This window comes from Ochlerotatus camptorhynchus, unplaced genomic scaffold, assembly GCF_037179485.1.
Source record: "Ochlerotatus camptorhynchus isolate MF236.1 unplaced genomic scaffold, CSIRO-AGI_Acam_v1.1 ptg000045l, whole genome shotgun sequence".
NCBI lineage: Eukaryota > Metazoa > Arthropoda > Insecta > Diptera > Culicidae > Ochlerotatus > Ochlerotatus camptorhynchus.
In genome coordinates, this window is record NW_027040536.1 from 3,795,072 (window position 1) to 3,811,521 (window position 16,450).

The window sequence follows — 16,450 nt, forward strand, 5'->3', positions numbered from 1 at the left end:
CTTGTTGATAGTGATAAGTCCTCGGGTTGCGTGGACCGAGGATGATCTTGAAACAAGGAAAAAATTAGTTAGTTAGTCTTCACCTATGTGATTCCTAATCTTCTATTCGTTGTTTCCTAGTTTGAAGTGGTTAAGACTAGGGTTCTGATGCATGGTCATTATCGGTGTCATGTCTTGTTTTTTTTTGCTAAGGAATCCAATTTTGACTGACAAAGGGGCGCGCCTTTGGAGGGTGTTTCAACACTCCGAAGGGTATAAATAGCGGGACCTTTCAATTAGAATCGATTCCTTGCGATAAATGCAAGAATGACAACTGTATCAAAACCGAATACTTCATCATTTCTCAATAGTGGTGGAGTAATACGACATGCACTAAACTAAGGACACGGGATATACTACAATAGATCAAATTACTGGTCGCAGTGGTTTTATGTCGCGAACAGAGGAAAAAAAAAAAAAAAAAAAAAATGGCTTTCGAGTGACATTCTGTGAGACATTAAATTTGGGATCCCAAAATCCTTCTTTTTTTTCTTGATTTGTTTTCCGTCGATCTTGTTTTCGGTACTGATAAGAATGCTACCGACACCAGGAAGGCAGCTCCCACTCGTGGACCCTACCAACTTCAAACTTATGGACCAATGACCAACGACTTTACTTCTCTTCCGAAGGCGTGATCAGAGATTGTATCCCTAAGAAAATGCCAGCGTCGCCGGCTGGGATGAAACCCAGACCCTTTGGGGTGAGAGGCAATCAATCTTACCGCTACACCACCGGCGCCGCTGTTCCAAAATCCTTGTCCGAAATATTTTTTTAATGCAGTTGCGCCTAAATGTAGGCATTTTTTAAATCATTGATAAATTCACAGAATATCATTAATATTCACACTGGAAACATTTTACCAGAAACTCGTTAAAGCTACCATTGGAGTCTCATCATGAAATGTTATCAAGATTTCTCACCAACCAACCAATTTTACCCCGGTGATCAATTTGCCCCCGGATCATATTTACATTTGTTTCGTTAATTTTTTCGTGGCGAAATGTAGATTCCCTACCTTTAATTTATTTTCCTCTGATTTTGTTTTAAATATTTTTTTACATATCAAGCATTTGCAATTCAAACTTCGAAAGTAGATCATATGGGGGTACCCGGATCGTAAATCCGGAACTGGCCACAAGAAAAGATTATGACCGAACCCGGAAGTTGATGGATTCTACGAACCTACTGAGCCAACCACCTTCAACAAACTTTAGCTTAGTATGTAACATATTGGAACGCCTGTGTATTTACAAATAATATTTAATTAATTGACAGCCTATACCTAACACGTGAACTAAGAATAAAACTTTGATTAAAACGACCTGGTGGTGCTATACAGTAAATGGAATAAATTAAGTTACTAGACTTCTGTCGTAGTAAATCACGACAGGTAAGGTGTATTTTAAACGTTCTACTTTGCTAATCCTGAAATTTTCCAAAGACAATTAATCGTCCTAATAAGCCCATAAAAGCATAACAGTCACATCTTTGTTTGATTTCCTGTTCTAATGGAACTGTTACTCGTTTATGGGTAGTAATGATCTTGAATAGAATTGTGCAATAATGACTTACTCGTCCTATCTTACATGAAGCTTCATAAAACGCTCGTCAACATGCATGTCATAATAAAACATTAATGATTCATCTTGTACCTACTGACCCCATGAATCGTAATCATGCAACCTCATACTTTTGGCCGACCGACCGAAAATCACATTCAAATATTCTATACTCACCGATAATCTATAAGGCTTCCTCGCTTTTCCTCGACAAATATTTTCTATCACGAGTAAAAGGTAAAACACAACACAGAAAGCGCATGGACACAAGGAACATCATCAGTACATAGTTGACTGCCGAACTCTCTCCTAACGAGCGATACATCAATCTTTTAGTGATAAGGTTTTCTTTTTGTCGCAAAGCACCACTAGAAGTGATCACACTTGAAAATTGCAACCACAGTGAGTTGTACACGGTCGGTCGACAAGATTGGATGCTGTTTAAATTTTTGGTGCCATGATTCCAACTGCTGAGCAAATTGCACTGTGGGAGAAGGAATACTCTCCTAGCGAATGGAGTAAACGGTTTTCCACGGCAGCCGAGGTCATAGACTTCCACTTGAAGTTGGTTACCGACGGTATAGTGGACACGTGCATCGATGCGTATCGAACAGTGTGTAATTAATGTATTTTTTTTTCTTCTTTATAGTGAGCGACAAAAATAGGAAAGAGCTCAACTGCGAACTGGACGTAGAATATGGTAGTGACGACAGCGAGAAATTTGATATCTACGGTGACGATCTACCGGAAGATGCACCCCTGTTCGTGTACGTTCACGGTGGTTATTGGCAAATGTTGAACAAAAAGGATTCCGCCTACAGCGTTAAGCCACTCGTTCAGAAAGGCTATCGAGTGATTGTACTGGACTACGAGCTATGTCCAAAAATAACACTGGAAGAGGTAGTGAGGCAAATGAAATGCGCCGGCGAATATATTCTCAACTACGCGGAGGAAAATCGTGTCAAGTTAAATTATATCTAAAATGAAGCCACAGTCACTGGGCATTAACTTTTCACTAACTTCCAGACACATTTCATTCGCTGGTCATTCCGCTGGGGCACATCTGTTGGCAGCCATGCTCGACCGTACCTTCGTTGCTACTGTTGGAGACGAAATTCAGCTCGTAAAACATGTCTATCTAATATCTGGAGTGTTTCGCTTGGACGAGTTGCGCTTCACCAAAGCTGTAAACGAGAACAATTTGCTTTCTTTGAATGACGAAAACGTTACGGATCTTTCGCCGGTAACCATCGATTATCAACACTTGTCTGGCTGCGGTATGAAGTTTCATGTATATGTTGCTGAAAATGAGAGCAACGTGTTCAAACAAATGTCGGAGGATTTGCACAAACATCTAAACAAATTTGGAATCGCAAGTTCTTTGCACATTTTACCCGACTTGGACCACTTCGATATTGTAGAGAAGCTCGCAGATAGGGATTACGCAATTACAAGTGAAATACTTAACAACTTTGAATCGTAACACGGTATGTGATTTGAAGGAAACGATTTGATAAACAGTCAATAAAAAAGAAATACTAAAAGCGTCTATTACTTATGGATTATTAATGCACCGAAATGCTTAAGTAAGTATGTACTAAATTTTAATTTACATCCGTTGAAGAGTTTAAGCTATTGTTTGTACAATATGCCGCAGATAGGTTCACCTACCATACCGGCGATACACTCACTCACATCAACAAGCAGATACAAATGATACCAATGATAAACAATAAAAAAAATGCCATGGCCGAACGGCCAGAGAATCGGAGTTTTACATATTTCTTTCTATCCGCACCACAAAAACACAACGTGGGGATCCCGCCCGTGCGCATGCTGTTGAAATTCAGTATCAACTACGAAACACTACAATATATTTCCTCTTTGTTATGGAGTGGTAGAATGTTCCGTGACCGAGAATGTTGTACCCACGGTTACTGAAAGGCATTTGATTGCACTTTTACTACTGTAATCGATCTTGCAAATTAAGCCTAATCAAATGCCTACTTCTCTGCTACCTAGCCGAGCAAGCATCTAACAGGAAACAGAGGACAGTAGCCTACTACGGATCTCATGGGAGGTATGTAATTGCGCACAATTCACATGGCAATAAAGATTTGTACCTCATATGAACCCCGGTAGTTGCGATTTCGATAACATCTTCCACGAAAACGCATATTATAATGTACATACTAAGATGCTTTACGACGCAGCAGTTGTGATTGAGCTTTCCCAAAGAGCAAGTCAACTTGAATAGGTGTGACAATGTCTGGAAGTAGCAGCGTAAGTATTCCTAACATCTTATGAACAACCGAAAGCATTTACAAATATGGTCGATTTAGCCGTTCTTCGAAGTTAACATCCCCGTGCCATTCGGAAGCATCGCGGGAAAGTGGTACGGATCGAAAGATGTTAGACCAATCTTGCTCATCCATGGACTTAGCGATAATTGCGGTACATTCGATCGACTGATTCCGCTGCTGCCATCACACGGCAGTTATCTGGCTATTGATCTGCCAGGACATGGTCAATCGTCCCGAATTCCCAACGGTATGATGTATCATGTAGCTGACTTAGCTCAAGTCATCCTATGGATTATGAAGGCATACAAATGGTCTAAAGTATCCTTGCTAGGCCATTCCATGGGCGCCTTGGCTTCCTTTTGCTTTGTTGGAATGTTCCCTGGAAAAGTTGATCTGTTTATTGCTCTGGATGCGCTGCAGCTGTGTCACTTCGAACAGATTCTTGATCAGCAAGCCAACTTCATTAGCCGGTCAATGCAAGCTGACGAAGATTATGTGAACAACGTTCCAACAAATAAATATACCTACGAACAGCTGATTGATAAAATACACCATTTACCAAGCTGTACAATTCCAAAGGATCTTTGTCATCACATACTTAGGAGAAATATCCGCAAATCGACGCTACTGCCCGAGAGCTACTGCTTCCAGTATGACAATCGAACCAAATATCCAAACATTTTGGGATGGTCCACGGAAGCGAGCGCATTAACTGCAAAGCGGATCAAGTTTCCAGTATTGATTATCAAAGCAACTGATTCTATACCGTATGGAGATGATGAAGAGTTTATGCGTATAGTTAATTCGATAAAGGACAACAATGTTCCTATTAAACTGGTTAACATGACCGGAGGTCATTACATCCACTTGATTGACGCTGACCGGGTAGCAACCGAAATAGGAAAATTTCTAAATGATATTGGTTACTTTGAGAAGTCAGTAAAAAGTAAAATTTGAAGAGACGTCATCTGGTGAGTTGCATTAGTGAGGCAGTTGGGTGATTAGTGGTGCTATCTTCAATTGTATTGCTCTAATTATAAAAAAAAATACATTTATAAAGCGCTATGCATAATTTAACTTCCAAATGTGTTATATATTTCTTCATACTATGTCATGCAACAGGTTTAAATAAATGTATTTGAGCGGTGAACTGCTTCGATTTAATATAAATTTGTTGCAGTTGTTTGATGCTTACTGCTCAATACAGTCAACTCTTCTTTACTGGATATCTCCCTAATTCGATGGAAATCCAGACTTCTTTGATCAATTAAAAAAAACAAAATTTACCTTCATAACTCGATATCCTCCCAAACTCGATGGTCAATTCAATATCAAGTTAGAGAGAGTTGACTGTATTTATGTTGGACTTTAAAACTGGTCTGACAATTTTCTTTGGGATAGTTACCTGTTACGCTCAAAAAATCACGTAGCCTTTGATAAACTCAAGTCCATAATAAGTACGTGATCCACGTAGAATTAACGTGATGTCACTTAGACAAGAAATTTAGACCAAAGTTACGTGATTTTCAAGCCCAATGATATTAACATAATTTCTCATATATGGTAACTGATTTGCAAGTATGAAAAATCAGTGCGATTCAATATGGCAGCCATGCAGTTTTGATATTAGATTGTTATGTTGACTTGTTTTGATTGGTGAGTGACTATTAAATTACAATTTGCAAATTACTAACATTTTAACATTTTTATGTGTAGGACTTCAACAAATCTGGCGCGTTCCTGTCATGAAAAAAAAACATGTAATTCAAACTACATCAGTGTTTGTGTTTACCTCACTTCACTTTTGGTTTGTATGTTCGAAATTAGACAATAAATGAAAGATATTTGAATAATTTTCGAGATTATCATTCAAAACTTAGAAAGCTTCGTATTACAGGGCTTTGAAAAAATTGGTACTTAAAATCACTGTGAAAACTATCAACCAAATCACTTAACTTCGTGGAAATATTCTACGGGAAGTCGAAATGGATGAACGAAAGCTACCAAGATTTTCTATTCTATTAATACTGGGAATATGAGATTAAAAAATCATTACATATATGCACTCAAAAAAGTCCACACGTCTGATCGAATTTTTCATATGCACAATCACATTTATTTTAAGTGTATTTCACCACACTACACATAAATTTCCAGTGTTTCAAACTTTGAAATGTTGATAATCTTTCTCTATCAATTCAAGTGTATTGCATTACTGTTCAAAACAGATGGATTTGAAATGTTTTGCATTTCAATGCTATGTGAATGGCATGTTCTGTAAAGTAAACATCGAAAACATGAGTTGTGACTTCATCCTTATCAACCAGCCTCATATATGAGAACAACCGTGGCCCAGTGAGCTCGAACGAAGACAACGGTAGCAGCACACCCCAACAGTTCAGGATAAATTCCCAAATCAGACACATCAAGAAAAAGGCATGTGTGAGTTCTGCTTTCTGGCAGCTTTGTTTATATATTTGTCGATTCAAATTTGTAGTAAAGTAGAAGTCGATAAAGTAGAATATTGTATAATGAGAGAGAGAGAAGGATTAGTATTTTCCATTTAATTACACTACTTTATTTGCTTATCCTTGACATATACGCGTATTTCGTCTACAACGTGCAGACTTCTTCAGTGTCTTGTACTAATACTCGACTAGTTATAGCAAGTCCAGTATTAGTACAAGACACTGAAGAAGTCTGCACGTTGTAGACGAAATACGCGTATCTGTCAAGGATAAGCAAATAAAGTAGTGGAATTAAATCGAAAATACTAATCCTTCTCTCTCTCATTATACAGGTATTCCACTAAGGCGCCCACATTCATCAGGATTTAGAATATTGTAGAAAATTGAACTATGATGTACAATGCTATTGATATCGCCATGCCATTAGACTCCAAGTGTGTCACAATCCGAATCAATAGTGTTGAGACATGGTTCACAGCATACGATGATGATGACGTGTGTAATGTCTTGAGTGTGGGATAGCCTTCCGTTGATCTTTTTAAAAATTTCCGGGTTTTTCCCCGGTGTATACAAGATAATTTTCCCGGAATAAAACAGCATGAATTTTGTTCACAGCTATTTTTGAAAATCCATGCTTTTACAATACATGAAAATGAATGAAAACAACCGCACCCTGGATCTCTGCTTTGTGAGTGCTCGTGATACAGCTCCTTTCCTCTCCACGGCACCCGAACCTTTAGTCAAGGTAGTTCATCATCACCCTGCTTTAGTTATCGTGATCGAAAATAATATTGTCCATGATTTCACCAGCACTCCAAACGCTGTGTCATATGACTTCCGTAGAGCTGACCATTGCAGTATCGTCCATGTGCTGTCTAATCTAGATTGGGAGCATATTCTAGATCCTGTAGACGTCAACATTGCTGCACAAACCTTTTCTCACGTCTTGGCATATGTCATTGACAGACACGTTTCCAAAAAGATCATCCATATCGACTCTCGCGTCCCGTGGATGACGAAAGATCTTCGCTCGTTGAAAAGAACTAAGAAGGCTGCTCTCAGAAGATTTACTAAACTCCGCACACTGCCACTGAAATGCTACTATGTCAGACTCAACCACGAGTATAAGCGGTTAAGTCATGTTAAGTCGTCTCTGTTTTCAACGCTATCAAAGGAGGATTCAACGGCGGCTAAAATCACACCCGAAATCCTTCTGGAACTTCGTAAATGAGCAACGCAGGGAAGTCGGCTTACCCTCTTCCATGATTTTTAATGGTGAAACTGCTGGAAATCAACAAGACATTTGCAACCTGTTCTCAGCCAAATTTGCTAGTGTGTTTGAAGCCGAGCAACTCTCCGCTAATATCATTACTTCCGCGGCCAGTAATGTTCCTTTGATCAACCAAACGCTCAGCATGGTCGAAGCCACTACAGATACGATTTCTAGAGCAGCATCTAAACTTAAGACTCCAACTAAGGCTGGACCCGATGGTGTTCCGTCGATTATTCTTGAAAAGAACATCACTTGTCTTTTAGATCCACTGCGCCGCATATTCCAGCTCTCTCTTTCCAGCGGCATCTTTCCGTCTTGCTGGAAGACTGCGGATATGTTTCCTGTTCATAAAAAGGGAAGCAAACGCGACGTAAACAACTACCGGAGAATCACGTCGCTGGGTGCTGTATCAAAACTTTTTGAATTGGTTGTCATAGAGTCCCTAAATGCGCATTGCAGGCAATATCTAAGTACAGATCAACACGGATTCATAACTGGGCGTTCCACAACTACGAACCTGCTGTGCCTAACGTCTTACATCACAGACAGTTTGATTGCTCGGACCCAAACGGACGTTATCTACACAGATCTTACGGCAGCCTTCGATAAGCTGAACCACGAAATTGCGATCGCTAAGCTTGATAGGCTAGGGATCGGTGGAAATCTTTTGAGATGGTTTCGTTCATACCTCACGGAGCGCCAATTGACAGTAACTTTGGGTACTTGTCGCTCAGCAAGCTTCTGCGCAAAGTCCGGTATACCTCAGGGCAGCCATCTGGGACCATTGGTATTTCTCCTCTACTTCGACGACGTTCACCATGTTATCACAGAGACACGATTATCGTTTGCAGACGATCTGAAAGTTTTTCTGCGCATCCGCTCACTCGCCGACTGCCGTTCTCTCCAAAATCAGATTGACATCTTTGCTGACTGGTGTAGTCTAAACCGACTGGTGGTCAACCCAGCTAAGTGTACAGTTACTTTCTCACGCAAGAAACAACCGATTATTTTCAACTACAAACTACTAGGCACGACTATCGAACGGTTGCACTGCGTGAAAGACTTAGGCGTTTTTCTAGACTCAAAGCTGACATACTCACACCATATATCGTATGTCGTCGACAAAGCGTCCAGAACGCTTGGCTTTGTCTTCAAGATTACTAAGAACTTCACGGACATTTACTGCTTGAAATCGCTCTATTGCTCTCTCGTACGATCTACGTTGGAATACTGCTCTGCTGTCTGGAGCCCGAACTACAATAATGGGGCCGAGCGAATTGAATCTGTTCAACGACGTTTTCTTCGCTTCGCGCTCCGTAAGCTGCCTTGGAGATACCCACTTCGTCTTCCAAGCTACGAGAATCGCTGCCAATTGATCAATATCGAGCCCTTACGTATCCGAAGAGATGTTTTCAGAGCCTTAACCGTCGCCGATACTCTGCAAGGAAGAATTGACTGCGAAGCAATTCTGCAACAAGTGAACATTAATGTTCAACCTCGATCACTACGCAACAGTCTTATGCTGAGACTTCCACTTCTTCGAACTAATTATAGCATAGGGAGCGCTATTTACGGCTTGCAGCTAGTGTTCAACCGAGTAGCGTCGATGTTCGATTTCCACTTGACACGGAATATGCTTCGCCGAAGATTCTCTGCCTTTTTTGCTGACCGAAGGCGCTTGATACCCAACAGCTAAGTGTAAAATTTAAGACTTATAAATTTTTAGTAACTTGACAATGCTTTCCAAGTTATTTTCGTTTGTAACTGTAGTATATGTATGTCGTCTGTATAATCTGTACTTTTTTTACAACACATCATTGAGACTATTTCTAGTCTGTTGATGCAACCATAACAAATAAACAAATAATACTGATCACAAATTATTTATTGATAGCATATGAAATAAGGGAAAAGATGACGGTTTTATTTTCAAGAATTCAAAAGCAGTTTTTAACGGCGCCGGTGGTGTAGTGGTAAGCGTGATTGCCTCTCACCCCAGCAGGCCTGGGTTCAATCTCAGTTGGCGCCGCCGGGATGTTCTGGGGCATTACATCTCTGATCACGCCTTCCTTCGGATGGGAAGTAAAGCCGTTGGTCCCCGGTTCATGAGTTGATGGGTCGATAGGTAGGGTCCAGGTGTGGGAGCTGCCTTCCTGGCGTCGGTAGCATTGGTGCTCAGCACGGAAAACAAGATCGACGGAAAACAAATCAAGGAAAAAAATAACTGTTTTTCAATTGTTTGATGTACTGCGCCCCTTGCACCTTAACACTATTTTATCCGATCGTAAATCTAAAAACTTTAAATGTTTCTAAATATCTCCTGATACTTGAAGTTGAATTGAGAAATCCTGTGTACTGCTAGCCAAACGAGTAGATTACTAATCATTTAGAACATTTATGAGTAGGAGAACCCTCTGCCAAAATTATATCTCGCAGTTTGTTGCCTGGTTTGTGAATCTTGGATAGACAAACGGATTGCACTCCTTCAAAGTCTTATTGACATGCTTCACTATCGATGAGAGGGTTAGTAATTTTTGTTTAGCAATTCGATTATCATTTCAGTTTTTATAAAAGAATACAAGATCATTATAAGTTTTTTTTTTAAATCTAAAAGTTTCATACAACAAATGTAATATCAGTTCTTGCAATGGAAGTGAGTTTTTCCAGAATGTTAATTTTTGTATAAAACCTTCACTAGATGATTTTCTAGACGCAATGCAATTGGGGAAACAATATTTGTTCGAAAAACAAGCTAACGACTCTTATTACGGGTAGTGAAGTGAAGTAAAGTGACATGTCAGGCAGAACATTTGATAACGGCACAAAAGCATTTGTAAACAAACTTTCTAAGGCCCTTTACACGCGAACCAAAGTACGCCCACGCAAACCAATACCACTTTCGGAAAGGTGATAGTTGCCCCTATCCGATGATGATATTGGTTTGCGTGGGCGTACTTTGGTTCGCATGTAAAGGGCATCAGAAATTTTGTTTACAAATGCTCTTGTGCCTGATGTTATCATTCATGATGAAGTGATTCCCGGACAAATCAAATGGGATCCCCGTTTTTATTCCCGTGAGTGAAAAGTTGTCACTTCACTTCGAGGGGGCGACATATCTAAATCTCAATTCTAGATGTACAAAAAATCGTCATCAATCTTCTTCGTCCCCCTCGCTTCACTTCATATTCACTGTGAAGTGACACCCGTAATAAGGGCCAACATAAAAATTACAAAATTATTATTTTAGAAACCTTCCGTTGACCACATTACAGAATCTTTTCATGTCGCAAAACATTGTAAATTCAGCATACTTTTCATCCAAATCTGTAATAGAATCTAACATTTCTCGGTTGGGTGTAGCCTTTGAATACTGACTAAAATTCTCCAGGCAACGGAATACGGTATAATGATAGCTGCTTCCATCGACAAAGTTAAAAAGTTCCCTTATAAAAATAACCATAAAAGAGAACTTAACGACGTGTTCGGGGTATCATCCAAACCATTTGTGGGATAGTTTACCCATCCGGGATACAGTTCGTTTATGGTATTTGTTTATTAGGGTTGTTCAGGTGGATAAAGTTTAACAAACAATCAATACGCAACTATCGATTTAAAATTGGCTCACTACTTGACTAGCCTATTGGTCCCAAGCAAATCGATTAACGTACCGCATTCTAGTCGAAATTCTAGTATTACACTATGTTTGTTTTAATTCGCTATGAAAGTTTGATAAATAAAATGAGGGGTTCGTGGATTTTCCAATGTTTCAAGGGGTGCATCGATTAGCTTGGGACCGAATATAGTATTAGAGCTGAGCCAAAAAGTTGAGCACGTTTCTTCGGGACCTGCTGGTCTTAGAGTTACCTCTATGGTTTAACCATTTGCTTTTTTCCCATACCGCATTGTTACATAATGGTTCCATTTCCGATAACCATCATGATTAAGAATAGAAAGGCTATGTTCATAAATAATCATTAATCGGTTTCACTTTGTTTGAGACGCAAAGGCCGTTCGCTCGTTTGACAATTCGAATTGTGGACAACCGTAATGCTCCTGTGGCATGTCGGTTCGTCGGTGGTGTAAATCCGAAGAAAATACATAACAAACTGCTGTCACACTCATTTTTTCAGATGGAGTTCCATACAGTTCTTGAGGCTAGCACCCGAGGAAAATAATAAACAACCGAGGTATCACAATATAGTCAAACATTGTTGGATTTTTCTGTCCTATATATTTTAATATTGAAAACAATCAATCTTTTTTTCCGTAAAATTGTCAAGTCGGAGTCGGAAAATTGTTCACTTACTCCACAGCCCTGGTTTTTATAGTCTACAAAATTTAATGTTCTATCGCTGGTACAAAACAGGTCAGAAATGTCACGATATTTTATGACTACTGTGTAACGAATATCTCGCTTAACATTTGAAAAGGTCCGTTACTTTCAAATGTTAAGGGAAAAATGTTAAAACCCAGTACTCGAGATGTGACTCACTGCCAACTTATGTATCTTTCTTTTCATTTAATGAACATTAATTTCAGAAAAAAAATGTTTCAATAATTGTTGAGGGTTGCTTACTTTATGGAATAAAACAAAAAAAAGCTCATTTTTGGGTACAATTTTAACTCAACAAAATTTAATTATCGTGTTCCTTCCTACCATCGACATCTCTCTTCCAATGTTTGCACAAAAAATTCGAAATTATCGGTGCCAACTTCTCCGGCTCGGTCAAGTGCATGTGATGAGTGCTGTCCACAAACTCCAGCTCGAATAGGGGATTCGTCTTCTTCACAAGTTCCACAAATTCGTCAAAATATTTCTTATCTTCGTAGTAGCTGGACTTCAATGCTTTCAGGAACAGATACGGCATCGTCATCCTTTTGGCCAGCTCCAGATTCACGTCCTGACCCCAGCCTACACCAACGCTGTATTTGAGTCTACTATCGCGCGTGAAGTAATATTTGTCTGGATGCATACTTGACTTTTGTATGTTACGATTTAACAGGTACGGTGCAGCCTCTTTAGTAACAGATTTAGTCGTTCCTATGTAAAGGCGATTAACTAGATCCTCATAAGTGTAGCTAGGTGGTTCCGTTTTCGCGCGGTTACGAAAGTCGGCAACCAACATTTGAGGTATTCGTTTTTCCAAGCGTGAACCTAATTTGGCCGGATCCGATATGTGCGGTTTGAGGGCATCGAGACCAATGTTGAAGTCTACCTTGTCCGGAAAGATCGAGGAGAAAATGAAACTGACAATAGATCCCATTGAGTGTGCCATAAAGGAAATTTTCTTCCACTGATATTCCTTCATTATTAACTTCATCAGGTAAACGCTATCAAGCGTATGGTAGGTCATGCCGTCTGGAATTCTCGACGATAAACCGTGCCCTGGGAAATCCAATGCTAAAAAGCTCATATGGTGGGGTAGAAGCGGGATTAGTCTATCGAAAGTTCCTGCATTATCTTGCCAACCATGCAGTGAAACAATGGGACGTACGTCCTTTGGACCCCACCACTTGCCTGCAATTTCACCGTATGGCACCGGAATCCGAACTTCCTGAACCTGTTGATGGAATAACGCGAGTTATTAATGTACATATCGAACTTTGGACTTGTGACCTCAAAGCATGACGTTCCACTTATTCTTACCTCACGTTTCTCAATACAGTGCGATTCATCACTTTCCTGCTGTTTATGTACGAGTCGCCGACTTATCGTGGTCATCGCTGGTACATTGGGTACACGAATCATCTGTCCCAGGAAGCCGATTTGGGGCACCAGAGCTTTAAACTTAGTCATTTTTGTCTACGACCGGAAAGTTGTATTGAGATTGGATCTTAATTGTTGAATAGATACCATGCGGATGCAACCCTTACCTTGAATCTGATTTAGCACGCGGAAGTTGTACACGACTTGGGATGATTGCCTTATCTCTCGCTTATCACTACTAATAACATGTAATTACCATGCGCAAGGAGACTTCAAACACTTCCACCAGTTATCCAATGTATCAAAACGCACCAAGCTTAATATTTATTGATATTCGAGCCAATTCAATCGAATGTTCACACTAATGAAACTTGCGTTAATCGTCAGACTTTTTTCATCAGAAACTTTCGCGTAACTGCATGAACATACATTAAAGTTGTTCACTCTGTCCTGTCTAAATTTCTTTGCCTGACTGACAGCTGTATTAACAAAAAAAAACTCCTTCTCACACAATCGCAGTAAGCACGTGAGTTTCGTAAACTGTACATACTAATACGATACAAGAAACAGCATGGTCATGGGAATGAGTATGGGTATCGTAGAATGAACTTCATTCATATTTTTCAATATAACACAGTCGGTATTTTATATGGATTTGTATAAAAGTTGCACTGGATGTGATCAAAGCAGTTCATGAAATATGAAAGATTGTAATGTTTTTTTGTTTTCCTGATGGTATAAAGCCAATTTAGAACAAATTTCAGAATAACAGTAAAAACGGATCTGTACGTAAACGTATTATCTAGTTTAAATTACAAGTCATTTACGGAAACCTATACGTAAATCAATCCATTTGCAAGGGCCATCACTTTTTTGGATCCACTATCTGCGATATGACGTTCGCCTGTTTCACTTAAAACAGCGCAACACTCGCCATGATTCAGTATAAAATCTACACTCGAGTACAAAGGAGGACGAAATAATCTGTATTCACTAGAATTAGCCTTCAAACGATTAGACACAATTACATTTCAAGAATGACTAGCAACAACAACTCAGCGATATCGGAAAGTGAACTTCGCACAACTGATCTACATCCCATGATTAGATATATAGAGCTGAACGATAGGAAGCACAATGTAAGCCGAATGATTCCCAGGTTGTAGGTTAATTGCTAGTAACTTCTTCTTCTTCTTTTGCTCTATTGTAGGTAACTGAAGTGGAAATCTCTATCCCTTACGGAAAAATCGCAGGAAAATGGTTCGGACCGAAGAACGTTCAACCGATACTGTGCCTTCACGGATGGTTAGACAATTGCGGTACTTTCGATCGTCTGATACCACTGTTGCCAGCGGATATGAGTTTTCTAGCTATCGATTTCCCTGGCCACGGTCACTCTTCATGGGTCCCAGACGGTATGGCCTATCACCAGTTGGAAAGCGTGATTCTTATACAGCAAATCATGGACGAGTACAAGTGGGAAAAGTTGGCAATTATGGGACATTCCATGGGAGCTATCATCGCTTTTATGTTCACAGCCTTCTTCCCCGAGAAGGTTGAATTTCTCATCGGAATTGACGCCTTAAAACCTCACAGCTACTATCCCGGCAAGTTCGTACAGTTTGCAGCACCTTTGCTGATGAAGTTCGTCGAAGCGGACAAAAGGAATCGTCACAAGTCGGAACCACCTTCGTACACCTACGAAGAAATGGTGGATAAAATGCACGAAGCTACATTCGAGTCTGTGACCAAAGAAACCGCTCCATTTATACTACAAAGGAACATAAAACCATCCAAGAAGTTCCCCGGAAAGTACTACTTTGACCGTGACAACAAGGTCAAATACAATAACATTCCCGGTTGGTCGGACGAAGTGAACTGGGATTTGGGTAAACGGGTGAAGGTGCCACATTTGACGATCAAAGCGGAAGATTCACCGTATCCGGGCTCCTGGCAGGGTTTCAAACCTATGGTGGCAGTACTGAAGGAGCACAACCCGCTGTTTCAGGTGGAATTTGTGAAAGCATCTCACCACGTGCATTTGACCGATCCGGAACTTGTTGCACCGATAATAAATGAATTTCTGAAAAAGTATTGGATCAAACATTCTGATAAGCTTGCCAGTAAATTATAAACTTTTTTAATATTATCCAAATAAAGTGATAAAAAATAGATAAAAGATATAATCTCGGTAGGTGATATGTCAAAACTGTACAATATTGTATGTTTTAATAGATGTACATTAACAGCATTGGAGGCAAAATAAAGTATTGACGTTTTTCGCGTATAATTTGATTTTTTTTTTCGTTTTCGCCTTAACGAAAATTGAGATCTTAGTAAGAATCATGAAAACAATTTATTTTGCATAGTCAACTTAGCAAGAGAGAGAGAGAGAGATCGAAGTAGGCCGCGCTGCGAAAATGACGTGTTTTTGTTTTGCTGCGTCGTTTTCGTTCTAGTGAAAATGCTATAAATTTACAATTTCATTATTAAAAAATGTTAATTTGAAAGTACAGAAGTGATGTTGAAAAGTGCATTAAGTGAACATTTTCATATTCTTATCCGTTGCATGTGGTGCCCGACTGTTCTAACCTAAGCGTGGTTACTCTCAGCTAAGTTTATTTAGCTTTTCGTTCTTCTTTCCTCGATAGGAAATATCCATCTAATTCAAGATGATCATTTCAAAACTTACTAAAAACGCGTCAATCAAGTATTGCACTACTGCTTGATTGAAAGTTTCAGTACATTATCAATGGTGTATACTTGCATCGATAATGTATTGGAGCGGGGCTTATCCTGTTTGAAAATAGCTTCGGAATGCTTGCGTTCTTGAAATGGGCTATTGTAGCTGCGGTAAGTCTCCCCCTACCCGATGGTGATGTTGATATGCGTTGGCGAGCCTTAACTTTCTAGAAATTATCGAAAGAAGTCATTGTTTACAAAAGCTGTTACGCCCTAATTCCAGCTCTATCTAGAATTGTGCATTGTATATTCTTCTTCTTTGACTTTATGACGTCCCTACTGGGACTTTCCGATATTTATGGTGACCACCAGTGAATCCCGATTAGCGGTTGTGCGATGTAAATACATTTAAATTAAGC

At 39.6% G+C, this 16,450-nt stretch overlaps 4 protein-coding genes across 4 annotated transcripts; 3 read left to right on the plus strand and 1 right to left on the minus strand.

Annotated features, from left to right (window-relative positions):
- The first annotated feature begins 1,892 nt into the window (after nt 1-1,892).
- On the plus strand, nt 1,893-3,127 carry KFase (kynurenine formamidase). Its single transcript, XM_065238201.1, has 3 exons — nt 1,893-2,176; nt 2,248-2,563; nt 2,625-3,127. Exons 1-3 carry the CDS (start codon nt 2,056-2,058, stop codon nt 3,079-3,081), a joined length of 894 nt encoding a protein of 297 aa, XP_065094273.1. The 5' UTR covers nt 1,893-2,055; the 3' UTR covers nt 3,082-3,127.
- A 352-nt stretch (nt 3,128-3,479) lies between these two features.
- On the plus strand, nt 3,480-4,922 carry LOC135714837 (probable serine hydrolase). Its single transcript, XM_065238212.1, has 2 exons — nt 3,480-3,881; nt 3,941-4,922. The coding sequence occupies exons 1-2, from the start codon at nt 3,864-3,866 to the stop codon at nt 4,856-4,858; spliced, it is 936 nt and encodes a 311-aa protein (XP_065094284.1). The 5' UTR covers nt 3,480-3,863; the 3' UTR covers nt 4,859-4,922.
- A 7,330-nt stretch (nt 4,923-12,252) lies between these two features.
- LOC135714844 (probable serine hydrolase) lies at nt 12,253-13,765 on the minus strand. Its single transcript, XM_065238224.1, has 3 exons — nt 13,517-13,765; nt 13,290-13,445; nt 12,253-13,203 (listed from the first exon to the last, which is right to left on the minus strand). The coding sequence occupies exons 2-3, from the start codon at nt 13,437-13,439 to the stop codon at nt 12,277-12,279; spliced, it is 1,077 nt and encodes a 358-aa protein (XP_065094296.1). The 5' UTR covers nt 13,440-13,445; nt 13,517-13,765; the 3' UTR covers nt 12,253-12,276.
- Nucleotides 13,766-14,286: 521 nt separating this feature from the next.
- LOC135714853 (probable serine hydrolase) lies at nt 14,287-15,617 on the plus strand. The gene is made up of 2 exons (XM_065238238.1): nt 14,287-14,488; nt 14,560-15,617. The coding sequence occupies exons 1-2, from the start codon at nt 14,387-14,389 to the stop codon at nt 15,481-15,483; spliced, it is 1,026 nt and encodes a 341-aa protein (XP_065094310.1). The 5' UTR covers nt 14,287-14,386; the 3' UTR covers nt 15,484-15,617.
- The last annotated feature ends 833 nt before the right edge of the window (nt 15,618-16,450 follow it).

Bases quoted from the DNA above. Each gene is read 5' to 3' on its own strand.
- LOC135714853 (XM_065238238.1), top strand. From the start codon at position 14,387: ATGACTAGCAACAACAACTCAGCGATATCGGAAAGTGAACTTCGCACA. The intron at 14,489-14,559 runs GTAAGCCGAATG...GCTCTATTGTAG, and splicing joins TGAACGATAGGAAGCACAAT to GTAACTGAAGTGGAAATCTC.
- LOC135714844 (XM_065238224.1), bottom strand. From the start codon at position 13,439: ATGACTAAGTTTAAAGCTCTGGTGCCCCAAATCGGCTTCCTGGGACAG. The intron at 13,204-13,289 runs GTAAGAATAAGT...TTCCATCAACAG, and splicing joins ACTGTATTGAGAAACGTGAG to GTTCAGGAAGTTCGGATTCC.
- KFase (XM_065238201.1), top strand. From the start codon at position 2,056: ATGATTCCAACTGCTGAGCAAATTGCACTGTGGGAGAAGGAATACTCT. The intron at 2,177-2,247 runs GTATAGTGGACA...TCTTCTTTATAG, and splicing joins CTTGAAGTTGGTTACCGACG to TGAGCGACAAAAATAGGAAA. The intron at 2,564-2,624 runs GTTAAATTATAT...ACTAACTTCCAG, and splicing joins GCGGAGGAAAATCGTGTCAA to ACACATTTCATTCGCTGGTC.